Consider the following 27,992-nt stretch of genomic DNA (forward strand, 5'->3'; position numbering starts at 1 on the left):
AAGGTTCGGTTCGCGTTAAAGTTCGCGAACCGCAATAGACTTCAATGGGGATGCGAACTTTGAAAAAAAAAAAAAATTATGCTGGCCACAAAAGTGATGGAAAAGATGTTTCAAGGGGTCTAACACCTGGAGGGGGGCATGGCGGAGTGGGATACACGCCAAAAGTCACCGGGAAAAATCTGGATTTGACGCAAAGCAGCGTTTTAAGGGCAGAAATCACATTGAATGCTAAATGACAGGCCTAAAGTGCTTTAAAACATCTTGCATGTGTATACATCAATCAGGGAGTGTAATTAAGGTACTGCTTCACACTGACACACCAAACTCCACTGAACAGAACAGGTATGCAGTGGCGGGTTCACTGAACAGAACAGGTATGCAGTGGCGGGTCCACTGAACAGGTATACAGTGGCGGGTCCACTGAACAGAACAGGTATGCAGTGGCGGGTTCACTAAACAGGTATACAGTGGCGGGTCCACTGAACAGAACAGGTATGCAGTGGTGGGTTCACAGAACAGGTATGCAGTGGCAGGATCAATGAACAGGTATGCAGTGGCAGGATCACTGAACAGGTATGCAGTGGCAGGATCAATGAACAGGTATGCAGTGGCAGGATCAATGAACAGGTATGCAGTGGCAGGATCAATGAACAGGTATGCAGTGGCAGGATCAATGAACAGGTATGCAGTGGCAGGATCAATGAACAGGTATGCAGTGGCAGGATCACTGAACAGGTATGCAGTGGCAGGATCACTGAACAGGTATGCAGTGGCAGGATCACTGAACAGGTATGCAGTGGCAGGATCAATGAACAGGTATGCAGTGGCAGGATCAATGAACAGGTATGCAGTGGCAGGATCAATGAACAGGTATGCAGCCAGGGACAAGCTAAGGCTAACTAATCTTTCCCTATGAGAGACTGCAGTAGCTCGCCCTACTCTAACTAATGCAGGCACACGAGTGGCCACGGCCGACGCTGCCTGCCTATATAAGGGGGGGTGGGGCTCCAGGGGCTAGTGTAGCCTAATTGGCTACACTGGGCCTGCTGACTGTGATGTAGAGGGTCAAAGTTGACCCTCAGTGCATTATGGGGCGAACCGCAATGGGGCGAACTTTTCCGCAATAAAGTTCGCGTGCGGTACCCGCACGCGAACCACCTAGGTTCGCGCGAACCAGGTTCGCCGGCGAACCGTTCGGCCCAACTCTAAATATATGGTCAATTTGGCTAAAAATAAGAACTTTGTCCATAAGTGACACTGATGCAAAGAGAAACTTATGCTATAATGAATTATATGTGTAATACAGATAGTATAAGAGAACATTAGTAACAAAGAAAAGAGTCTCATATTTTTATGTTTAGTCATATAGCTCTTTTTAATAATATTGCATCATTTTCTAATATTTGCAGTTTACAAATTACACTCTGTATTTTAAACTATGAAACAGAGCAGGGCTAATGACCCTTTGAATGAACCTGCAGTAAAAGCTTATCTGAAGATGTCTTTGCTCTTTTGCATAGATAACAACTGAAGGACCATTATCAAGAAAATTGTAAAATGTAAAATACATGTAAACGCATACAAATAAGTGTTATTCTTCCAGAGTAAAATGAGCCATAAATTACTTTTCTCCTATGTTGCAGCTACTTACAGTAAGTAGTTGAAATCTGACAGAACCAACAGGTTTTGGACTAGCCCGTCTCCTCATGGGGGATTCTCAGGGTTTTGTTTAGTTTCAAAAGCAGTTAGTGAATGGCAGTTGCTCTGTCCAACTGTCAAAAAAGTGTGCAGCGATTAGGGAGGCTGGTCAGCATCTTTGTATAAATCATTTCCAGGGAATGTCTTTATAAAGAATAAAAGCCATGCTAAGAATCCACCATTAAGAGATGGACTAGCTCAAAACCTGTCGGTTCTGTCCGAGTCTACTACCTACTGTAAGTGACAGCAACATAGGAGAAAAGTAATGTATGGCTCATTTTACTCTGGGAGAAACAGATTTCTTATTTGTGTATGTTTACATGTATTTAAAATGTTTCGCAAAAATGGTCCTTTAACTCTTCCTGTACTGGAAACAATATGAGATTCATATGCGCTACTAATGTTCTATTTCTTAGCTGTACAACACATACAATTCATTACAGTATATCATAAGTTTATTTTCACTTCAGATTCCCTTTAAAAAGTTGGGTTTCAAAAGGGAAAGATTATTTTTTGTTTCCAAAACGCAATAGGCTAAAATCCGTGATGTGTAGATCCGCTCTGAAGGTCCCGGCAATGTTTGGCAAAGACGGGGCGTTTGGTGGTCCGGGACAGGAGTTATTATGTAAATGAGATTGAGTGACAGTTTAGTGACAGCTCGGTGTATCAATCTTTGCCAGAGGAGGATTCCACTCTGGAGTTCAAAAAGTAAGTTGCTGCATTTCTAGCTAGTGCTGTTATCACTTACAATATTGCAGTAAAGCAACCAATACTCACGCTCTGTGGATGATGACGTGCTGCTTCATACTGTAATCTGATTCGCTCTGGCATCATGACATCATCCTGCAAGACAACAATATAGCATCAAGCTGCTGAATAGAGTGATGGGCAGAGGGTGCAGCAATGTAACCCCGCACTCCTGAGATGTACCTCACCAGTATTCATTGCTGAAGAGAGTGATGGTCTGAGGGTGCAGCAATGTAACACCGCAATCCTGACATGTACCTCACTAGTATTCATTGCTGAATAGAGTGATGGGCAGAGGGTGCAGCAATGTAACACCGCACTCCTGAGATGTACCTCACTAGTATTCATTGCTGAATAGAGTGATGGGCAGAGGGTGCAGCAATGTAACACCGCACTCCTGAGATGTACCTCACTAGTATTCATTGCTGAATAGAGTGATGGGCAGAGGGTGCAGCAATATAACACCACACTCCTGAGATGTACCTCACTAGTATTCATTGCTGAAGAGAGTGATGGTCTGAGGGTGCAGCAATGTAACACCGCAATCCTGACATGTACCTCACTAGTATTCATTGCTGAATAGAGTGATGGGCAGAGGGTGCAGCAATATAACACTGCACTCCTGAGATGTACCTCACTAGTATTCATTGCTAAATAGAGTGATGGGCAGAGGGTGCAGCAATGTAACACCGCACTCCTGAGATGTACCTCACTAGTATTCATTGCTGAAGAGAGTGATGGGCAGAGGGTGCAGCAATGTAACACCGCACTCCTGAGATGTACCTCACTAGTATTCATTGCTGAATAGAGTGATGGGCAGAGGGTGCAGCAATGTAACACCGCACTCCTGAGATGTACCTCACTAGTATTCATTGCTGAATAGAGTGATGGGCAGAGGATGCAGCAATGTAACACCGCACTCCTGAGATGTACCTCACTAGTATTCATTGCTGAATAGAGTGATGGGCAGAGGGTGCAGCAATGTAACACCACACTCCTGAGATGTACCTCACTGGTATTCATTGCTGAATAGAGCGATGGGCAGAGGGTGCAGCAATGTAACACCGCACTCCTGAGATGTACCTCACTGGTATTCATTGCTGAATAGAGTGATGGGCAGAGGGTGCAGCAATGTAACACCGCACTCCTGAGATGTACCTCACTAGTATTCATTGCTGAATAGAGTGATGGGCAGAGGGTGCAGCAATGTAACACCGCACTCCTGAGATGTACCTCACCAGTATTCATTGCTGAATAGAGTGATGGGCAGAGGGTGCAGCAATGTAACACCGCACTGCTGAGATGTACCTCACTAGTATTCATTGCTGAATAGAGTGATGGGCTGAGGGTGCAGCAATGTAACACCGCACTCCTGAGATGTACCTCACTAGTAATCATTGCTGAATAGAGTGATGGGCTGAGGGTGTAGCAATGTAACACCGCACTCCTGAGATGTACCTCACTAGTATTCATTGCTGAATAGAGTGATGGGCAGAGGGTGCAGCAATGTAACACCGCACTCTTGAGATGTACCTCACTAGTATTCATTGCTGAATAGAGTGATGGGCAGAGGGTGCAGCAATGTAACACCGCACTCTTGAGATGTACCTCACTAGTATTCATTGCTGAATAGAGTGATGGGCAGAGGGTGCAGCAATGTAACACCGCACTCCTGAGATGTACCTCACTGGTATTCATTGCTGAATAGAGCGATGGGCAGAGGGTGCAGCAATGTAACACCGCACTCCTGAGATGTACCGCACTAGTATTCATTGCTGAATAGAGTGATGGGCAGAGGGTGCAGCAATGTAACACCGCACTCCTGAGATGTACCTCACTAGTATTCATTGCTGAATAGAGTGATGGGCAGAGGGTGCAGCAATGTAACACCGCACTCCTGAGATGTACCCCACTAGTATTCATTGCTGAATAGAGTGATGGGCAGAGGATGCAGCAATGTAACACCGCACTCCTGAGATGTACCTCACTAGTATTCATTGCTGAATAGAGTGATGGGCAGAGGATGCAGCAATGTAACACCGCACTGCTGAGATGTACCTCACTAGTATTCATTGCTGAATAGAGTGATGGGCAGAGGATGCAGCAATGTAACACCGCACTCCTGAGATGTACCTCACTAGTATTCATTGCTGAATAGAGTGATGGGCAGAGGGTGCAGCAATGTAACACCGCACTCCTGAGATGTACCTCACTAGTATTCATTGCTGAATAGAGTGATGGGCAGAGGATGCAGCAATGTAACACCGCACTCCTGAGATGTACCGCACTAGTATTCATTGCTGAATAGAGTGATGGGCAGAGGATGCAGCAATGTAACACCGCACTCCTGAGATGTACCTCACTAGTATTCATTGCTGAATAGAGTGATGGGCAGAGGGTGCAGCAATGTAACACCGCACTCCTGAGATGTACCTCACTAGTATTCATTGCTGAATAGAGTGATGGGCAGAGGGTGCAGCAATGTAACACCGCACTCCTGAGATGTACCGCACTAGTATTCATTGCTGAATAGAGTGATGGGCAGAGGGTGCAGCAATGTAACACCGCACTCCTGAGATGTACCTCACTAGTATTCATTGCTGAATAGAGTGATGGGCAGAGGGTGCAGCAATGTAACACCGCACTCCTGAGATGTACCTCACTAGTATTCATTGCTGAATAGAGTGATGGGCAGAGGGTGCAGCAATGTAACACCGCACTCCTGAGATGTACCTCACTAGTATTCATTGCTGAATAGAGTGATGGGCAGAGGATGCAGCAATGTAACACCGCACTCCTGAGATGTACCTCACTAGTAATCATTGCTGAATAGAGTGATGGGCAGAGGATGCAGCAATGTAACACCGCACTCCTGAGATGTACCGCACTAGTATTCATTGCTGAATAGAGTGATGGGCAGAGGGTGCAGCAGTGTAACACCGCACTCCTGACATGTACCTCACTGGTATTCATTGCTGAATAGAGTGATGGGCAGAGGGTGCAGCAATGTAACACCGCACTCCTGAGATGTACCTCACTAGTATTCATTGCTGAATAGAGTGATGGGCAGAGGGTGCAGCAATGTAACACCGCACTCCTGAGATGTGCCTCACTAGTATTCATTGCTGAATAGAGTGATGGGCTGAAGGTGCAGCAATGTAACACCGCACTCCTGAGATGTACCTCACTAGTATTCATTGCTGAATAGAGTGATGGGCAGAGGGTGCAGCAATGTAACACCGCACTCCTGAGATGTGCCTCACTAGTATTCATTGCTGAATAGAGTGATGGGCAGAGGGTGCAGCAATGTAACACCGCACTCCTGAGATGTACCTCACTAATATTCATTGCTGAATAGAGTGATGGGCTGAGGGTGCAGCAATGTAACACTGCACTCCTGAGATGTACCTCACTAGTATTCATTGCTGAATAGAGTGATGGCAGAGGGTGCAGCAATGTAACACCGCACTCCTGAGATGTACCTCACTAATATTCATTGCTGAATAGAGTGATGGGCTGAGGGTGCAGCAATGTAACACCGCACTCCTGAGATGTACCTCACCAGTATTCATTGCTGAATAGAGTGATGGGCAGAGGGTGCAGCAATGTAACACCGCACTCCTGAGATGTACCTCACTAGTATTCATTGCTGAATAGAGTGATGGGCAGAGGGTGCAGCAATGTAACACCACACTCCTGAGATGTACCTCACTGGTATTCATTGCTGAATAGAGCGATGGGCAGAGGGTGCAGCAATGTAACACCGCACTCCTGAGATGTACCTCACTAGTATTCATTGCTGAATAGAGTGATGGGCAGAGGGTGCAGCAATGTAACACCGCACTCCTGAGATGTACCTCACTAGTATTCATTGCTGAATAGAGTGATGGGCTGAGGGTGCAGCAATGTAACACCGCACTCCTGAGATGTACCTCACTAGTAATCATTGCTGAATAGAGTGATGGGCAGAGGGTGCAGCAATGTAACACCACACTCCTGAGATGTACCTCACTGGTATTCATTGCTGAAGAGAGTGATGGGCTGAGGGTGCAGCAATGTAAAACCGCACTCCTGAGATGTACCTCACTAGTATTCATTGCTGAATAGAGTGATGGGCAGAGGATGCAGCAATGTAACACCGCACTCCTGAGATGTACCTCACTAGTATTCATTGCTGAATAGAGTGATTGGCAGAGGGTGCAGCAATGTAACACCGCACTCCTGAGATGTACCGCACTAGTATTCATTGCTGAATAGAGTGATGGCAGAGGGTGCAGCAATGTAACACCGCACTGCTGAGATGTACCTCACTAGTATTCATTGCTGAATAGAGTGATGGGCAGAGGGTGCAGCAATGTAACACCGCACTCCTGAGATGTACCTCACTAGTATTCATTGCTGAATAGAGTGATGGGCAGAGGGTGCAGCAATGTAACACCGCACTCCTGAGATGTACCTCACTAGTATTCATTGCTGAATAGAGTGATGGGCAGAGGGTGCAGCAATGTAACACCGCACTCCTGAGATGTACCTCACTAGTATTCATTGCTGAATAGAGTGATGGGCAGAGGATGCAGCAATGTAACACCGCACTCCTGAGATGTACCTCACTAGTAATCATTGCTGAATAGAGTGATGGGCTGAGGGTGCAGCAATGTAACACCGCACTCCTGAGATGTACCTCACTGGTATTCATTGCTGAAGAGAGTGATGGGCAGAGGGTGCAGCAATGTAACACCGCACTCCTGAGATGTACCTCACTAGTATTCATTGCTGAATAGAGTGATGGGCAGAGGGTGCAGCAATGTAACACCGCACTCCTGAGATGTACCGCACTAGTATTCATTGCTGAATAGAGTGATGGGCAGAGGGTGCAGCAATGTAACACCGCACTCCTGAGATGTACCTCACTAGTATTCATTGCTGAATAGAGCGATGGGCAGAGGGTGCAGCAATGTAACACCGCACTCCTGAGATGTACCTACTAGTATTCATTGCTGAATAGAGTGATGGGCAGAGGATGCAGCAATGTAACACCGCACTCCTGAGATGTACCTCACTAGTATTCATTGCTGAATAGAGTGATGGGCAGAGGGTGCAGCAATGTAACACCGCACTCCTGAGATGTACCTACTAGTATTCATTGCTGAATAGAGTGATGGGCAGAGGATGCAGCAATGTAACACCGCACTCCTGAGATGTACCTCACTAGTATTCATTGCTGAATAGAGTGATGGGCAGAGGGTGCAGCAATGTAACACCGCACTCCTGAGATGTACCTACTAGTATTCATTGCTGAATAGAGTGATGGGCAGAGGATGCAGCAATGTAACACCACACTCCTGAGATGTACCTCACTAGTAATCATTGCTGAATAGAGTGATGGGCAGAGGATGCAGCAATGTAACACCGCACTCCTGAGATGTACCTCACTAGTATTCATTGCTAAATAGAGTGATGGGCAGAGGATGCAGCAATGTAACACCGCACTCCTGAGATGTACCTCACTAGTATTCATTGCTGAATAGAGTGATGGCAGAGGGTGCAGCAATGTAACACCGCACTCCTGAGATGTACCTCACTGGTATTCATTGCTGAATAGAGCGATGGGCAGAGGGTGCAGCAATGTAACACCGCACTCCTGAGATGTACCTCACTAGTAATCATTGCTGAATAGAGTGATGGGCAGAGGGTGCAGCAATGTAACACCACACTCCTGAGATGTACCTCACTGGTATTCATTGCTGAAGAGAGTGATGGGCTGAGGGTGCAGCAATGTAAAACCGCACTCCTGAGATGTACCTCACTAGTATTCATTGCTGAATAGAGTGATGGGCAGAGGATGCAGCAATGTAACACCGCACTCCTGAGATGTACCTCACTAGTATTCATTGCTGAATAGAGTGATTGGCAGAGGGTGCAGCAATGTAACACCGCACTCCTGAGATGTACCGCACTAGTATTCATTGCTGAATAGAGTGATGGCAGAGGGTGCAGCAATGTAACACCGCACTCCTGAGATGTACCTCACTAGTAATCATTGCTGAATAGAGTGATGGGCTGAGGGTGCAGCAATGTAACACCGCACTCCTGAGATGTACCTCACTGGTATTCATTGCTGAAGAGAGTGATGGGCAGAGGGTGCAGCAATGTAACACCGCACTCCTGAGATGTACCTCACTGGTATTCATTGCTGAATAGAGTGATGGGCAGAGGGTGCAGCAATGTAACACCGCACTCCTGAGATGTACCTCACTGGTATTCATTGCTGAATAGAGTAATGGGCAGAGGGTGCAGCAATGTAACACCGCACTGCTGAGATGTACCTCACTAGTATTCATTGCTGAATAGAGTGATGGGCAGAGGATGCAGCAATGTAACACCGCACTCCTGAGATGTACCTCACTAGTATTCATTGCTGAATAGAGTGATGGGCAGAGGGTGCAGCAATGTAACACCGCACTCCTGAGATGTACCTCACTAGTATTCATTGCTGAATAGAGTGATGGGCAGAGGGTGCAGCAATGTAACACCGCACTCCTGAGATGTACCTCACTAGTATTCATTGCTGAATAGAGTGATGGGCAGAGGGTGCAGCAATGTAACACCGCACTCCTGAGATGTACCGCACTAGTATTCATTGCTGAATAGAGTGATGGGCAGAGGGTGCAGCAATGTAACACCGCACTCCTGAGATGTACCTCACCAGTATTCATTGCTGAATAGAGTGATGGGCAGAGGGTGCAGCAATGTAACACCGCACTCCTGAGATGTACCTCACCAGTATTCATTGCTGAATAGAGTGATGGGCAGAGGGTGCAGCAATGTAAAACCGCACTCCTGAGATGTACCTCACTGGTATTCATTGCTGAATAGAGTGATGGGCAGAGGGTGCAGCAATGTAACACCGCACTCCTGAGATGTACCGCACTAGTATTCATTGCTGAATAGAGTGATGGCAGAGGGTGCAGCAATGTAACACCACACTCCTGAGATGTACCTCACTAGTAATCATTGCTGAATAGAGTGATGGGCAGAGGGTGCAGCAATGTAACACCGCACTCCTGAGATGTACCGCACTAGTATTCATTGCTGAATAGAGTGATGGCAGAGGGTGCAGCAATGTAACACCACACTCCTGAGATGTACCTCACTAGTAATCATTGCTGAATAGAGTGATGGGCAGAGGATGCAGCAATGTAACACCGCACTCCTGAGATGTACCTCACTAGTATTCATTGCTGAATAGAGTGATGGGCAGAGGGTGCAGCAATGTAACACCGCACTCCTGAGATGTACCTCACTAGTATTCTTTGCTAAATAGAGCATTGCCTTCTTTTAGCACACCTGAACTAAGAGGAATATAGAGGTAAACATATATTTTATTTTTAAACAATGCATATTGCTTGGCTGTCCTGCTGACCCTCTGCCTGAAATACATTTAGCCATAGCCCCTGAAAAAGCATGCAGATCAGGTGTTTCTGACTGAAGTCTGACTCGATTAGCTGCATGCTTGTTCCAGGTGTGTGATTCAGACACTACTGCAGCCAAATAGACCAGCAGGACAGCCAGGCAACTGGTATTGTTTAAAAGGAAATAAATATGGCAGCCTCCATAAATCTCTCAGTACAGGTCCTTTAAAACATTTATTTGCAAACACTCCAAAAAAATAATTACCAGATGTTATATCACCCCTAGGCGAATGGCATAATTGTCCCCTAATGTCCCATCGACATGCTGGAGATGCCATAGCCAAGTTGGCCCACTACTTCCCATGATCTGGTATTGCCCAACTGTAATGCAATTTTGGACTAAGGTGAATAATATGTTGAAATCACTACTCACTCCACAGTTTCATTTAACTCCTCAATTAGCCCTACTACTTTATGGTATTGATGACCTTAATAGTAGTAACAAACCTCTTATGTGTCATATATGAATCTCTGCTCTCCAACTCATAACCTCCACATAGAAATCTCCTATTACTATACTATTTAATAGAGTAACCAAGCAGCTCAGGGTGACCCAAACTACTAGGAATGTACAGGGGGATAAAAGGAACCAAAAAGCCCTCCTATTATTGCCTTCTTAAAACAGAAGGAAATTTGCAATAATTCAGCTATAAGTGAACATTTGTGGTTACCCACAATGCACTACCACTAAATATGCAAATTATCCCTTTTCACCCTTGTTAAGCCAGGCAAGCATCCAGAACCGCTGGTGTATAGCAAGCCTATAGCTTTAAGTTTTACACAGCCATATCAAACCCACATGTAGACAGCCTGTTTCGGACTTTTGGTCCTCATCAGTATATGGCAGGGATTGATAAGGCGGCGGAAGTGGCAGTATTAGAACGAACTGGTCGAATGCTGCTACGGGGGATTCTGAGCGGGACCGGGCACCGGGAGAGGAGAGGGAAGTCTCATTAGGACTCAGAGCCTTCCCTCTCCTTACGCGAGTATCTGACTTTTTATTTTATTTTTAGATCAGGTAAAATTGACTTTAAGCAATACCCGTTGCCTGGCAGTCCTGCTGATCCTCTGCCTCTAATACTTTTAGCCATTGACCCAGAACAAGCATGCAGCAGATCAGGTGTTTCTGACATTATTGTCAGATCTGACAAGATTAGCTGCATGCTTGTTTCTGGTGTTATTCAGACACTTCTGCAGCCAAACAGACCAACAGGGCTGCCAGGAAACTGGTATTGTTTAAATGGAAATAAACATGGCAGCCTCCATAGTCTTCTCACTTCAGTTGTCCTTTAACATGGTCATAAACTGCAATATCTTCAGATGATTAAAGCTACCATAGACACATTCAGTTCATGAAACACCATAGCTCTATCTTTTTATTGTTATTTAGTGGATGTTGTTATTACTACCACTTTTAATGCTACAAATGTTTGTCTACATTTCTTCCTTTGAAAATTTCAACAAAAAAAACTATCGAAATAAACTAGAAGGAAAAAAAACTAAAGATTGCAAGAATTCAGCTATAAGTTTCATGTGATAATCAGTCCTGGTCTATAGTAAGATATTGTATGATTACAGAACCAATGTGTTTACTATCAGCAATCTATCTAATTGTCCAGCTGTGTGACTTCCTCTATTACTGCTGTATGTTTATCCTGCTTTTATAACCATCGGTATCGGTGCAGTGACAGCACCACCAGTGACAGCATCCACCAGAGACAGCACCACGAATGACAGTGACAGCAACACCAGTGACAGCACCCATCTGTGACAGAGACAGCACCATCAGTGACAGTGACAGCACTCACCTGTGACAGGCCCACCAGTGAAAGTGCCACCAGTGACAGCACCACCACCAGTGGCAGTACCACCTGTTACAGTGCCACCAATAACAGCACCACAAATGAAAGTGACAGCAACACCAGTTAAAGTGCCACCAGTGACAGCACCACCAGAGACAGCACCACCACCAGTGACAGCACCACCAGAGACAGCACCACCACCAGTGACATCCCCACCAGTGATAGGGCCACCAGTGACAGCGCCACCAGAGACAGTACCAGTGACATCCCCACCAGTGACAGCACCACCAGAGACAGCACCACCACCAGTGACAGCACCACCAAAGACCGCACCAGCACCAGTGACATCCCCGCCAGTGACAGTACCACCAGTGACAGCATCAGCAGTACCACCGGTGACGGCAGCACCAGAGACCGCACCACCAGAGACAGCACCAGTGACATCCCCACCAGTGACAGGGCCACCAGTGACAGGGCCACCAGTGACATCCCCACCAGAGACAGCGCCACCACCAGAGACAGCGCCACCACCAGAGACAGCGCCACCACCGCCACCACCAGTGACAGCACCACCACCAGTGACAGCGGTGACTTGCTAATCATTTTACAGAACTTCCATAAACGCAGCCCAAACACTTTTCAGATGAAGGTGGCTTCATCACTCGGCAGAAAAGAACATCAGAAGTCACACGCATTTCACCTCACTATTATAGCAAGATCCTGCCTTCAGCATCATGTATTGGAAGTACTGACCACTTTGACAGGCACTTCTCACTGCCAGTCACCCTCTGATCAGGTGTTTTTCCATCTCCATCACATACTCACTATCCTGGTTCTATAAACCTGTGAGTTGCATACTAATCTAGAAAGTTTCATCAGTTTATTTGCCTACCGCTTTTGGAAAACAAAAGGCCCCAATAAAGCATTTGTGGTGTTGATAAAAGGCCGGGGCGTACCAGGCGCACACGGGGGGGGGGGGGGGGGAAATGCAGAAGTGTCAGAAGAGATTTGAGGAAGTTGCTGACTTGAGATAATTTGCAGCAATCTCTCTCCATGTGACCTTCAGCGGGTTTATGGGAGGCCGTTATCAGCGAGTCAGTACATCCGTTGCCTCTATCAGACTATACAGAATAAAACACCATTATAGAAGTCATGTGACTTGAGAACTGTACGAGTCATGGTGCCCATACACTAATCAATGTTCACAGCAGATTCAATCACCATGATTCATTCTACCACAGATCGATGCCCCAATATGGCTGCCTAATCGTAATTTTGATTGATTTCTGTCGGAAATCTATCAAAATTATCAACTGGTCCAGATGGAAGCATCCCTCAGGAGGGGGAGGTGTGGGGGTATATCAAATGGATGGCTGACAGATCCCCAGGTCTCCCCCGAAGTTAATAGCTCTCCCCCCTACCCAAGGCCATCTGAAGGTAAGAGGAAATCTACACAAGCACTCTAAGCCAATTCACTCTTACCTTAAAGGATACCCGAAGTGACATGTGACATAATGAGATAGACATGTGTTTCTTTCTCTGCCTGAAAGAGTTAAATATCAGGTATGCAAGTTGCTGACTCAGTCCTGACTCAGACAGAAAGTGACTACAGTATGACCCTCACTGATAAGAGATTCCCCTGTATACCTCTTTCTTGCTCTCAGACGCCATTTTCTGCTAGGAAAGTGTTTTATAGTTGGAATTTCTTATCAATGAGGGTCACACTGTAGTCACTTCCTGGCTGAGTCAGGATTGAGTCAGCCACTTACATACCTGATATTTAACTCTTTCAGGCAGAAAAAGAAAAAAAGGAACACAGCCTAGTTATGTGTGTGCTAGGCACTGTACATACACATGTGTATCGCATCATGTCACATGTCACCTCGGGTATCCTTTAAGACACTGTTTAATTCACCTGAGGAAGCGGGTGGATGTCCGCAAAATGCGTAGTCCAGGGTTTTTTAATAAATAATTTTTATGTCTTGTATCAGCACTCAGTCCTTGGGGTACTTTTTGATTGCCTTTAAAACAGTTTTAATCATTCTACCCATTCTTTAGGGTGCCTCCCTCCCAGTGTCTAAAGAATTTGGACTCCACCAGATTATGTACAGGTGGGGAAAATTCAAGACCACTGTAAGTCATTTTGAATTTTTCAGTCAATACCTACTCTACCTCCTCTCCCCACCTCGTCCCCCAGTTCTCCATTTGATGCTCATCCAGCAGAATGCCAAGGTTTGCCTGGCTGGACTCCTGTTGAGAGAGCCCTACCTCAGCTCCGGGTTACACCCCCCCCCCGTGGAGCCTCCCAGTCACGTAGTTTTATAAACAAGATGAAAAAATGCAGGAGAAAGAGAAATTAAGGATTTGCATCATGAGTCACGCACCGATTTCACAGCAACTAAGTCAACTTTCATAGTTTTCCCAGCTCCTTTCAACTGAAAGGCGATGCCAGCCGGTCCAGCAGCAGGAGCGCACGGAGCGGCGGGCAGCTGTCAGAGGCGCGGACTCTGGAGCACAGCAGGTGCTATCGCTCAGAGCCGCTGGGAAAACACGGAGAATGCCCCAAACCACAAGGCCAAAGGTCAAGTGAACTGTCAACAAATTTTTAGACTGTCCAGATGGAATTACATCTTAATGTCCCCATCTTCACATCTGTTTTATCGGAAATCGGCAAACTTGATCAGAAAAATTACAAGAAGTTACAGGAAAGACACAAATAGCCCGTCTCATACATGACTGGTCGCTGTATAGAGATCTTGTAGTAACAAGTCCACCTAACAATCAGGAAAACCTACCTGACCCTGATGTACTAAACTCTTCCCAGAATGGTGGTCATCACGAGAACATGGTGATCCACCAACCCTGCTGTGTCTCCAAGATGACCATGCAGGCTTTCCCAGGCAACATCCCCACCTGTTCCATACACTTTCCTCTCCCTGCTCATAGCCTTCTAGGTGAAACTCTCTTTAAGATGGAAATCCAGACAATGATACACCTGATCTTAGTGTGCCCATAGATAACTTAATTTTAATTGCTGTGAATCCTCCTGTGCCTAGCGTCTTTTTGATTTGCCACCACGAGTTCCTGTACCATGTGGCACCACCAAATGTACTGATGTCATTACATGTGGTGGTGTCAAGGAGTGTGGGTACTGGACACAGGAGGCAGCCAGAAGTCGCCCAGCGTGAAATCTGAGAATACAATACTCACCGTGGGCATGGCCACCTTAAAGTGAACCTTCAGACTAAAAATCTACTCAGCAGCACTGAAAAGGCTTGGTGTTTCTTTAACAGTTTCACAGCATCAGAACTTTGTTTTTCTTAACCAAGCCTCATTTTTAGCTGCACAGAAGCTAAGCTCCGCCGCATCAAAGAAATCTGCCCAGGCATTTTTCCCGTGATGCTGTGCAAAGCATGATGGGATTTCCGACGATGTTCTCAGGCCCGGATTTACATCACAGGAGCCTATAGGCACAGATGTCCTGGCACCCTAAACTTCACCCTCCACTAACCTAAAAACCCATGCAGAACCGCACCTCAAGTGTGCTGGTGGCTGGTCCAACTGTCATGTCTCCCTTACTTCCCTTGCCCGTCATAGGTATCTACAGTGGTGTGAAAAACTATTTGCCCCCTTCCTGATTTCTTATTCTTTTGCATGTTTGTCACACTTAAATGTTTCTGCTCATCAAAAACTGTTAACTATTAGTCAAAGATAAACATAATTGAACACAAAATGCACTTTTAAATGGTGGTTTTTATTATTTAGTGAGAAAAAAAAACTCAAAACCTACATGCCCCTGTGTGAAAAAGAAATTGCCCCCTGAACCTAATAACTGGTTGGGCCACCCTTAGCAGCAATAACTGCAATCAAGCGTTTGCGATAACTTGCAACAAGTCTTTTACAGCGCTCTGGAGGAATTTTGACCCACTCATCTTTGCAGGATTGTTGTAATTCAGCTTTATTTGAGGGTTTTCTAGCATGAACCACCTTTTTAAGGTCATGCCACAACATCTCAATAGGATTCAGGTCAGGACTTTGACTAGGCCACTCCAAAGTCTTCATTTTGTTTTTCTTCAGCCATTCAGAGGTGGATTTGCTGGTGTGTTTTGGGTCATTGTCCTGCTGCAGCACCCAAGATCGCTTCAGCTTGAGTTGACGAACAGATGGCCGGACATTCTCCTTCAGGATTTTTTGGTAGATAGTAGAATTTATGGTTCCATCTATCACAGCAAGCCTTCCAGGTCCTGAAGCAAAAAAACAACCCCAGACCATCACACTATTACCACCATATTTTACTGTTGGTATGATGTTCTTTTGCTGAAATGATGTGTGACTTCTACGCCAGATGTAACAGGACACGTATCTTCCAAAAAGTTCAACTTTTGTCTCGTCAGTCCACAAGGTATTTTGCCAAAAGTCTTGGCAATCATTGAGATTTTTTTTTAGCAAAATTGAGACGAGCCTTAATGTTATTTTTGCTTAAAAGTGGTTTGCGCCTTGGATATCTGCCATGCAGGCCATTTTTGCCCAGTCTCTTTCTTATGGTGGAGTCGTGAACACTGACCTCAATTGAGGCAAGTGAGGTCTGCAGTTCTTTAGATGTTGTCCTGGGGTCTTTTGTGGCCTCTCGGATGAGTTTTCTCTGCGCTCTTGGAGTAATTCTTGGAGTAACCTGGGAAGGTTCATCACTGTTGCATGTTTTTGCCATTTGTGGATAATGGCTCTCACTGTGGTTCGCTGGAGTCCCAAAGCTTTAGTAATGGCTTTATAACCTTTACCAGACTGATAGATCTCAATTACAGTACTTTTGTTTTCATTTGTTCCTGAATTTCTTTGGATTTTGGCATGGTGTCTAGCTTTTGAGGTGCTTTTGGTCTACTTCTCTGTGTCAGATAGCTCCTATTTGAGTGATTTCTTGATTGAAACAGGTGTGGCAGTAATCAAGCCTGGGGGTGACTACAGAAATTGAGCTCAGATGTAATAAACCACAGTTAAGTTATTTTTTAGCAAGGGGGGCAATCACTTTTTCACACAGGGCCATGTAGATTTGGAGTTTTTTTTTCTCACTAAATAATAAAAACCATCATTTAAAACTGCATTTTGTGTTCAATTATGTTATCTTTGACTAATAGTTAACAGTTTTTGATGAGCAGAAACATTTAAGTGTGACAAACATGCAAAAGAATAAGAAATCAGGAAGGGGGCAAATAGTTTTTCACACCACTGTACAGGTGCCCTTAGTATTAGGTAGCCAGAAGTGCCCTCAGTATTAACCACCTTAGCGGTATGGACGAGCTCAGCTCGTCCATTACCGCCAGAGGGTGCCGCTCAGGCCCTGCTGGGCCGATTTGAATCAAATAAAAAGCAGCACACGCAGCCGGCACTTTGCCAGCCGCGTGTGCTGCCCGATCGCCGCCGCTCTGCGGCGATCCGCAACGAGCAGCGGCGAAAGAGGGTCCCCCCAGCCGCCCGAGCCCTGCGCAGCCGGAAACAAATAGTTCCGGCCAGCGCTAAGGGCTGGATCGGAGGCGGCTGACGTCAGGACGTCGGCTGACGTCCATGACGTCACTCCGCTCGTCGCCATGGAGACGAGGGAAGCCAAACAAGGAAGGCATTCATTGCAGCCTTCCTTGTTAATTCTGATCGCCGGAGGCGATCGGAATTATGCTCCAGGAGCGCCCTCTAGTGGGCTTTCATGCAGCCAACTTTCAGTTGGCTGCATGAAATAGTTTTTTTTTTAATTTAAAAAAAACCCTCCCGCAGCCGCACTGGCGATCTCAATAGAACGCCAGGGTGGTTAAGTAGCCAGTGGTGCCCCCAATCTCGAATCTCGTCAGTTGAATGCTGACAGCCGGGTGAGTAACCTCTCATTTACATACTGCTCGAGACTCTGCTTAGGTAAAGAGGGGAGTGAGCCGCCGTTCCATCATCAGGCGCCTGTAGGTAAATTCCTACAGTGCCTTATGATAAATCCGGTCCTGGATGTTCACGTTGCCTAGCAACTGGGAGGGGTAATCAGGACACTGGACAGTTGGAACTGTGTCTCATGCTCCCTGTCACCTCCTTTCAACCAAAAAGATGGCTGCCCTCATGAAATCCCTAACATTTGCCTGTTCTTTTAAAGCAGGCTGGGTAAGATTGTATTACCTATCTATTTTAATTAACATAACTAATGTAACTTAGTGACAGTATGTTTGTTTAGGCTGAAGTTCCTCTTTAGGAATATACTTCATCTTTTAAATGTCAGCGTCATCAGTATTACAACAACAATCCTCAGAATTACTGTCATTATGCAGAACAGAATGCTGAGTGTACTGCTGGAATGGCTCGCCAGTATTGTTTCAGGGTACCTGAACTGACAGGATGAGATAAATGAGTGTATGTACAGTCCCAATCCTGTATAGGACTAGGCTGTGTATAGGATCATAGACCAGTCACCTGAGAATAAGTAGAATAACGTGTGTTACCAAAGCAACACTCGCAGCAACCATGTACCACGGGGGACACACTTATTGCATGGTACTCTGCTGCCGTTAGTATCAGTGCCATGTACTGGCTGCCTATGGTAATGGACATGAATCAGAACGGATATTGGCCTATCTCTCCTCTTATTGCAAAAGTATACAGCTTGGAAATAGTTGAAATGAACTCCCCCTTACCCCAGGGGACTGGGGCTGCTCAAGAGGCGGACCCCCACACCGGTGTACTAGGAAATCCCTGGGGAATACCAGCCTGAATGGAGGAAAGAAGTTGCTATGTGCGTGGGGGGAGGGGGGCACAATCTTTTTTTTTTCCAATTATTTTAAGCTCCCTAGTGTTAAGAACAAGTCTGACTGATCCTTAAAAAAATAGCTGGAATCGGTAAGGAGTCAGGCTCGTCCAGTAGAGTTACCTGCAGCATCACTGGCATGCGGGATCATTCGCCGGCACCCTTCAGCTTCCCTGTGAGCATATTCCTGAATTCTTCTCGGCCATCCCCATTGGCGATTTCCTCCTCTTCCTCTGTCGCTTCCTGTCCCCCAGAGTGTCCCTCTGATGACGCTGTGTGCGTCTCCTGGTGTCGGGCGTACACAGCATCATCATATCAGGCAGCAAATTCAATTTTTTTGGATTGGATTCAAGACAAAAATCATTAAAGGGAACCTTACTTGGGAGGAATATGGATGTTTCCTTTTAAACAATACCAGTTGCTTGGCAGTTCTGCTGATCTCTTTAGCTGCACTAGTGGCTGAATCACAGACCTGAAACAAGCATGCAGGCAGTCTGACTTCAGTCAGAGCACCTGATCTGCATGCTTGTTGAGGGGCTGTAGCTAAAAGTATTATGCTGGGTTTACACCATACAATTTTCTGTTAGATTTACCTGCCAGATAGATAAAGTTCAACATGTTGGAAATGTATCTATCTTACGCTCAATCTGCCGAGCAATTAGGCATTGTTCTACTCCGCAGGAGATAAACAGAAGACAATGCACCAGAGATAATGACCAGTCTCTACAGAAAATAATCTAATTATGCATTCTAACAGAAAAGCTAACAGAAAAATCTAACAGAAAATTGTATGGTGTAAACCCAGCATTAGATTTTCCTGCCAGAAAGATAATTTCCAACATGTTGGAAATGATCTATCTAACCATCTATCTGCCGAGCAATTAGGCATTGTTCTACTTAGCAGGAGATAAACAGAAGACAACGCACCAGAGATAATGACCAGTCTCTAGAGAAAATAATCTAAATAAGCATTCTAACAGAAAATCTAACAGAGAAATCTAACAGACAATTGTATGGTGTATTCCCAGCATAAGAGACACAGGATCAGCAGGAGAGTCAGGCAACTGGTATTATTTTAAAAGGGAAAATCCATAGCCTTCTCCGTTTAGGTTCCCTTTAATAAAGAGGGAAACAAATTAACTGTATATTTATCATAAAATCGCACTTCAGAAATAATGATTGCGGGCCATCCACTATGAGTTGGTTTCTGCTTTGTAAAGGCGTGTAGGCCAGTTTTTGCTTTCACACCTTTACGGCAGTTTTCAAAATCAGCCTCTTCATGTCTATATTTAGGCTGATAAACCGCTTCTGATTTTTAGACCTGTGAACTCGGAGTTCAGCTTTCATTGTTTATTCGGGGTACGCTATCACAGATCAGTAACATGAGAATAAATCCTGAGAGCAGTAGATTTAGAGGCCATGAACCCATCAATCTCCAACACTTTGCAAATCATCTGCAGCCATCTTCGGAACATTATCTCACCCACGTGGGCGTCTGAACCCTTGACCAGAAGATGTTGTGAAACTGCAGAGGAGCAAGTGATGTTCTCTGCCACACCTAAAGAAAAACAAACTGCGAGAGCTGGAAACTGCGGCCAAGCTGCTCCCAGAGGGGATGGAAGAAGTAAGCAATCTGCCTGGGATATGGTCAGTGAGTCAGACCTCTGGCCGCGGAGCTCTGGGATGAAGAAAATCATCACAGAGGGAAGCAACAAGCCGCCAAGCTCCAGATTAGCTCTGTGGATCAAATTGTGCAGATGTCTGAAGACGTCTGAGTCATCCAAAGCTTTCTCCATGGAGAACACAGAGGAAGAGAAAACAAAACATATCACAACTGTTATCTCCTCTTGGACTTGGGGAACCACTCCTCATCCAGGAACTCTTAAAGGGTATTTCCACTTAAAACTAATTTCACATAATATTAGTGCTGGCAAGTAGTGGAATCTCATGATAACTTCTCGTGTCTTCAGGACCCTAGCGAGGAGATGCCCCCAATAGAATCCCCCCAGTACTGCCACCAGGGCAAATGATGAGGTCATCATCCTCCCAATGTAGCGAGGCACCACAGTGATGTAGAAGATGGCGCTCTCCCCTTCCAGTGCTAGAGTCTAGCGGGCAGATACCAGCTACGAAACAGTCTGAATGGAGTTTGTATGGTCTCCCTGTGTTTGTGTGGGTTTCCTCCAAGAATGCCAGTTTCCTCTCGCAACCCAAATGCATATTGATAAGTTCTTTCTCCTATAGAGATCATGTAAATGGATAAAGACAGGCTCACATAGGAAGTGCAGGTAGTCCTCGGTTAACAAAGAGACAGGGACTGTAGGTTCATTCTTAACCTGAATTTTTATGTAAGTTGAAACTGTGTGCCATCTCTGTTCCTCCACAGTGTACCCCTGTGCTTTCAGAGCCCCCCCCCCCCCCCCCCCCTGCCTCATTCTATCCCCAGTGCTTCCACTGTGTCGCCATGTGCCTCTAGTGTCCCCCTCTTTGCCCCTCCCCCCCCCCCCCGTGCCTCTTTCCACCTCTCTTTTCCTCCACTGTCACCCTGTGCCTCTAGTGTCCCCCTCTTTCCCCCTCTAGTGTCTCTCTCTATCCCCCTGTGCCTCTTTACACCTCCCATTGCCTCCACTGTGTCACACTGTGCCTCCAGTGTCCCCCTCTTCCCCCTATGCCTCTTGCCACCTCCCATTGCCTCCAATGTGTCACCCTGTGCCTCCAGTGTCCCCCTATTCCCCTTATGCCTCTTGCCACCTCCCATTGCCTCCACTGTGTCACACTGTGCCTCCAGTGTCCCCCTCTTCCCCCTATGCCTCTTGCCACCTCCCATTGCCTCCAATGTGTCACCCTGTGCCTCCAGTGTCCCCCTCTTCCCCCTATGCCTCTTGCCACCTCCCATTGCCTCCACTGTGTCACCCTGTGCCTCCAGTGCCCCCCTCTGCCTTATTCTATCCATAGTGCTTCCCCTGTGTCACCATGTGCCTCTAGTGTCCCCCTCTTCCCTGTGCCTCTTTCCACCTCCAATTGCCTCCACTGTGTCACCCTGTGCGTCTATTGTCCCCCTCTTCCCCCCCTCTAGTGTCCCTATCTATCCCCCTGTACCTCTTTCCACCTCCCATTGCCTCCACTCTCACCCTGTGCCTCCAGGGTCCCCCTTTTCCCCCCTGTGCCTCTTGCCACCTCCCACTGCCTCTACTATGTCACCCTGTGCCTACAGTGTCCCCCTCTTCCCCCTATGCCTCTTGCCACCTCCCATTGCCTCCACTGTGTCACCCTGTGCCTCCAGTGCCCCCCTCTGCCTTATTCTATCCATAGTGCTTCCCCTGTGTCACCATGTGCCTCTAGTGTCCCCCTCTTCCCTTTGCCTCTTTCCACCTCCCATTGCCTCCACTGTGTCGTCCTGTGTGTCTAGTGCCCTCCCCCCCTCTGCCTCATTCTATCCCCAGTGCTTCAACTGTGTCGCCATGTGCCTCTAGTGTCCCCCTCTTCCCCGTGCCTCTTTCTACCTCCCATTGCCTCCACTGTGTCACACTGTGTGTCTAGTGTCCCCCTCTTCCCCCCTCTAGTGTCCCGTTCTTCCCCCCTGTGCCTCTTGCCAACTCCCATTGCCTCCACTGTGTCACCCTGTGTGTCTAGTGTCCCCCTCTGCCTCATTCTATCCCCAGTGCTTCCACTGTGTCGCCATGTGCCTCTAGCGTCCCCCTCTTCCACCCTGTGCCTCTTGCCACCTCCCATTGCCTCCACTGTGTCACCCTGTGCCTTCAGTGTCCCCCTCTTCTCCCCTTTGCCTCCTGCCACCTCCCATTGCCTCCACTGTGTCACACTGTGCCTCCAGTGTCCCCCTCTTCTCCCCTTTTCCTCTTTCCACATCCCATTGCCTCCACTGTGTCACCCTGTGTGTCTAGTGTCCCCACCTGCCTCATTCTATCCCCAGTGCTTCCACTATGTCGCCATGTGCCTCTAGTGTCCCCCTCTTCCCCCCATGCCTCTTTCCACCTCCCATTGCCTCCACCGTGTCGCCCTGTGCCTCCAGCTGGGTCTCAGGCCACCATACAGGCATGATCCTGCCAACACCGGCAACCCCCCTGATCATACTCCTGTAACAGAGCATTCTGTGCAAGTACAATTAAAATCTTTGTGAACTGTGCATGCACAGAATTGTTTCCCGCTACGGTAGTGAAATCAGGGGTGCACACAGCCGGGACCATGCATGCACAGTGGCCCCTGAAACAAGTGAGTCCCAGAATTTACGGGGTTAATGCTAGGTACACAATGCATGTTTTTCGGTCGATTTTCCGGTCAATTTCCTGCTCGATTCTCTCATCTTTTCTTATCTATTTCCATTCAAGTCTATGAGAAATCAACCAGAAAAACGATCGAAAATAGTATCGGACATGATGGAAATTATCTATCGAACCATCTATCTAATACAAAATTGTATGGTGTGTACCTAGCGGAAACAGAGGGAGTTGGGAAGATGCCCCCGGCGAGTTTAAGTCTTTTGGTGTACTTCGTCTCATCTAAAAAGGGTCTTTTCAGGATTGGGGGATTTTTACGATTCAATATCTCAACAGTTTTATTCCCCACGGGTTCAAGTTGTTCCTACTTACTAACAAGAACAAGACAAATAATATTTATATTGCACTTTTCTCCTGGCAAACTCAATGTGCTTGAGCTGCAGCCACTAGGGTGCGCTCGGTAGGCAGTTAAAGTGTTAGGGAGTCTCGCCCAAGGACTCCTTACTGAACAGGTGTGGGCTTACTGAACAGGAAGAGCTGAGATTGTAACCCTGGTCTCTGGTTTCAGAAGCAGAGCATTTAATCATTACACCATCCAGCCACCTAATTAACTAGACTTCAGTATTAAGGCCAGTACACACCTCAGTTAAAACTAAACCGAGGCAGCCGATAACGGCCATCTCTGCCGAGAATTCAGTGTGTACAGCAGTTCCTTACTCAACCCTGCATTGCAAGCATTCCAATATAATCATAAATGTTTCTGCTGTAATGAATCTTATCTCAGTCAACCTGGCTCTGTTTAGTACATTGCAGAGGAGAAGGAAGCTTGTTATTTCCCCTCCCACAGTCCTGCTCCTCACTGATTGGCTGAGGGCATCTCAGTGAGCTGCTGAAATACGATCTATGCTGCACTCACATGTGTATACAAAGCAAGCTAGATATCACAGTGTAGACTCTAGCGGGGGGGGGGGCTAAGGGAGGAAATGATATTAGGATTGGCTTCAGTCAAAGGGAATAAAAATGAAGATTGCTTGGAACAGAATTCTCTTTCTTTACTATAAATTCTGTGAAATCACTGATATCAAAGAGTGGACAGTACAATACATCTGTAAGTAGAACAAGTATTTATCTACTGATATACGTGTTTTTTTTCCTGGGATAGTATGGCTGTCCCTGCTGCTTTAAGTCAAGGAACCACAAGAGCACTTACAGCAGTGTTTTGGAACCGCTGGCGATTCTAAAAGCATTAGGTTAATGGAATCTGTCAAAATGGCAATTGATGCCCGCAGCAATATTGATGTGTTTGCGTTTCAATACAAAATTGCTATACAAATAGAATAAATCTATTACTTTAGATCAGCTGTGCCCAACCTATGGCCCGCGGGCCATTTGTGGCCCGCGAGGCTAGTTTCTGTGGCCCGCGCGGCGGTGTCCTGCGGAGGGGGAGAGGATCGGGTGGTATTGCGTAGTTATAGTATCGGCGTAGTCCCGCGCATACACCAGCGTGTGCTCCGTATTCAGCCCCGGGTAGCGCTGGGATAGTTAGAAAGCCTCGCTCATTGGTTACTGCAGGAACCTTCCTCCAATAGGAATCAGCCTGATTCCTATTGGAGGAAGGTTCCTGCAGTAACCAATGAGCGAGGCTTTCTAACTATCCCAGCGCTACCCGGGGCTGAATACGGAGCACATGCTGGTGTATGCGTGGGACTACGCCGATACTATAACTACGCAATACCACCCGATCCTCTCCTCCTCCGCAGGACAGCACGGGCAGCCTCCTCAGCCCCACACAGAGTGGGCAGCCCCCTCAGCCCCACACAGAGCTGACAGCCCCCTCAGTCCCACACAGAGCTGACAGCCCCCTCAGCCCCACACAGAGCTGACAGCCTCCTCAGCCCCACACAGAGCGGGCAGCCAACTCAGCCCCACACAGAGCTGACAGCCCCCTCAGTCCCACACAGAGCTGACAGCCCCCTCAGCCCCACACAGAGCTGACAGCCCCCTCAGCCCCACACAGAGCTGACAGCCTCCTCAGCCCCACACAGAGCTGACAGCCTCCTCAGCCCCACACAGAGCTGACAGCTCCCTCAGCCCCACACAGAGCTGACAGCCCCCTCAGCCCCACACAGAGCTGACAGCCCCCTCAGCCCCACACAGAGCTGACAGCCCCCTCAGCCCCACACAGAGCTGACAGCCCCACACAGAGCTGACAGCCCCACACATAGCTGACAGCCCCCTCAGCCCCACACAGAGCTGACAGCCTCCTCAGCCCCACACAGAGCTGACAGCCTCCTCAGCCCCACACAGAGCTGACAGCCCCCTCAGCCCCACACAGAGCTGACAGCCCCCTCAGTCCCACACAGAGCTGACAGCCCCCTCAGCCCCACACAGAGCTGACAGCCTCCTCAGCCCCACACAGAGCGGGCAGCCAACTCAGCCCCACACAGAGCTGACAGCCCCCTCAGTCCCACACAGAGCTGACAGCCCCCTCAGCCCCACACAGAGCTGACAGCCCCCTCAGCCCCACACAGAGCTGACAGCCTCCTCAGCCCCACACAGAGCTGACAGCCTCCTCAGCCCCACACAGAGCTGACAGCTCCCTCAGCCCCACACAGAGCTGACAGCCCCCTCAGCCCCACACAGAGCTGACAGCCCCCTCAGCCCCACACAGAGCTGACAGCCCCCTCAGCCCCACACAGAGCTGACAGCCCCACACAGAGCTGACAGCCCCACACATAGCTGACAGCCCCCTCAGCCCCACACAGAGCTGACAGCCTCCTCAGCCCCACACAGAGCTGACAGCCTCCTCAGCCCCACACAGAGCTGACAGCCTCCTCAGCCCCACACAGAGCTGACAGCCTCCTCAGCCCCACACAGAGCTGACAGCCTCCTCAGCCCCACACAGAGCTGACAGCCTGCTCAGCCCCGCACAGAGCTGACAGCCTGCTCAGCCCCACACAGAGCTGACAGCCTCCTCAGCCCCACACAGAGCTGACAGCCTCCTCAGCCCCACACAGAGCTGACAGCCTCCTCAGCCCCACACAGAGCTGACAGCCTCCTCAGCCCCACACAGAGCTGACAGCCTCCTCAGCCCCACACAGAGCTGACAGCCTCCTCAGCCCCACACAGAGCTGACAGCCTCCTCAGCCCCACACAGAGCTGACAGCCTCCTCAGCCCCACACAGAGCTGACAGCCTCCTCAGCCCCACACAGAGCTGACAGCCTCCTCAGCCCCACACAGAGCTGACAGCCTCCTCAGCCCCACACAGAGCTGACAGCCTCCTCAGCCCCACACAGAGCTGACAGCCTCCTCAGCCAGCACACTACAGGCTGGACTCTGATATCATTGCTGCATTAATCTGCCCTGTGCATACACCCAGGTACCGTACTGGACTCTGATACTATTGCTGCATTATTCTGCCCTGTGCATACACCCAGGTACCGTACTGGACTCTGATACCATTGCTGCATTAATATGCCGCAAACTTCTCATTAAGAAAATGTGCATCAAATGGTGAGTACAACAATTTTTATATTGTCGTTTTCTTTCCATTTCCAGCACCATGTTAACTGTTACTAGAAAAACTTTAAAAGATTTACATCGAAATTTTGTATGCATGTGTTCCGGCCCTCGAGATTTTTCTTGATTTGAAGTTCGGCCCTCGGGCCAAAAAAGGTTGAGCACCACTGCTTTAGATCATACATGTCAAACTCCGTCCCGAGGGCCAAATCTGGCCCTCAGAGCCATTCAATTTGGCCCTCAAGTGCTTTCCCGGATAGTAGAAATGCTTTCCCCACTTTACATTATGTTTGACCCTCTCTGGACCACCAGGGAAGCTATATTGGAGGTGAAGCCATAGAACGGGTAGCAATATGGAGAAGGTAGGAGGAAAGCACTAAACACTAGGGAACTGTATAGGGGAGAGTTGGGGTCTCTAGTCACCAGGGAACTGTTTAGGGGAGGGAGGACCACTAGACACCAGGGAACTGTATAGGGGATGTAGGAGGGCGATAAGACACCAGGGAACTTTAGGAGGAAGGTCGCCAGTAGACATTCAGGTTGGCCCACGACTAGGTTCCAGTGTACAATTTCGGCCCACTTTGCATATGAGTTTGACACCCCTGCTTTAGATTGTAAGCTGGCAAGGGCAGAGCTCTCGCTCTTTTGTGTCCTGGATATCATTATACATTTTATTCATCATGTTACTTTTGTCACTGTCATTACCAATTCTGTATTACGTATTGATTCTGTATTTTGTCACCAACTATGTATTTTGTATATTGATGCATACCATTGTCTGTATTATTATGTACCCTTTGTTTGTTTCATAGGCTGTACAGCACCATGGAATATGTTGATGCTTTGTAAATCAATAACTATAATAATAATTTTGCAGCGCTGTGCAAATTGCTTGCATTAAATTCAAAAATCACTTAAAAATGCCAGAAATCACTTGAAAAAAAACGTACAAAAATCGCTACCAAAAGCGCTCAGTGATTGCATGATTCACGCTCTCTAGTGGGTTGAAGCCCTTTAACAATCATACGCCCTTTTCTGAAATTTAATTAGGCCTCAAGATTTGACCCGGAGAATTAAACTGTGCAAAATGATAACACTAACCAGTAAAAATAAAATTTAATTCTGTAACAATTTCCAGCACCTACGGACGCATTGTTTGGAAAGGTGAGGCTGCAAGTCTCAGCGCGGGACTACAGGAGGGGATAGCAGAATGAGCATCATATGCAATAGCTGATGTATTACCTCACTGAGAAGATAAAAAGGTTGTGCTCGGTGTCTGGGCAATCTATATTCTGGACTGACTGGAAACGATCACAACTATTTAACCTAGCTGGACCATACAGTTGTAGTATAAATGTGTTTTTAGCGGTATGCCTGCAGTTCAGATTCAACCTGCATACTTTATCATCAAAAATGTACTTTTCTGTATGGCTGCTTAGACTGCTCTCTCATTCGAAAAGTTGTCCTAATTCAGCAGAAAGCACTGTCACAGCCATTAGCCAGATAACAGGCGTGACAGGGGTGAATGTGAGAACTCCGCTCAGTCAACACTGAGTCACCCAACTCAGAGGAGACGTGTGGGGAAACGAAACCCACAGGAGACTGTTTCACACCATCACCTGCCAGAGATGCCAAGGGTGGACCTCATACCCCGCTCATGTGGGGGCCTCATACTCCGCTCACGTGGGGGCCACCTACCCAGCTCATGTGGGGACATCATACCCTGCTCACGTGTTGACCTCATACCCC

The 27,992-nt window shown here is 47.5% G+C and overlaps 1 protein-coding gene across 5 annotated transcripts in view; it reads right to left on the reverse strand.

The window, feature by feature from the left end:
• Positions 1-27,992, reverse strand: part of B3GNTL1 (UDP-GlcNAc:betaGal beta-1,3-N-acetylglucosaminyltransferase like 1) — a 928,550-nt gene that overhangs the window by 366,233 nt on the left and 534,325 nt on the right. For 4 of the 5 annotated variants that reach the window (XM_068262527.1, XM_068262525.1, XM_068262526.1 and 1 more), the window contains one exon: positions 2,476-2,541. The exons of the other annotated variant lie outside the window; for it this stretch is intronic. In XM_068262527.1, coding sequence (XP_068118628.1) covers positions 2,476-2,541 — 66 coding nt within the window. The remainder of the gene's footprint in view (positions 1-2,475; positions 2,542-27,992) is intronic. 5 annotated transcript variants of the gene reach the window in all.

The sequence above is a fragment of the Hyperolius riggenbachi genome, chromosome 12, assembly GCF_040937935.1.
Source record: "Hyperolius riggenbachi isolate aHypRig1 chromosome 12, aHypRig1.pri, whole genome shotgun sequence".
NCBI classification, from domain to species: domain Eukaryota; kingdom Metazoa; phylum Chordata; class Amphibia; order Anura; family Hyperoliidae; genus Hyperolius; species Hyperolius riggenbachi.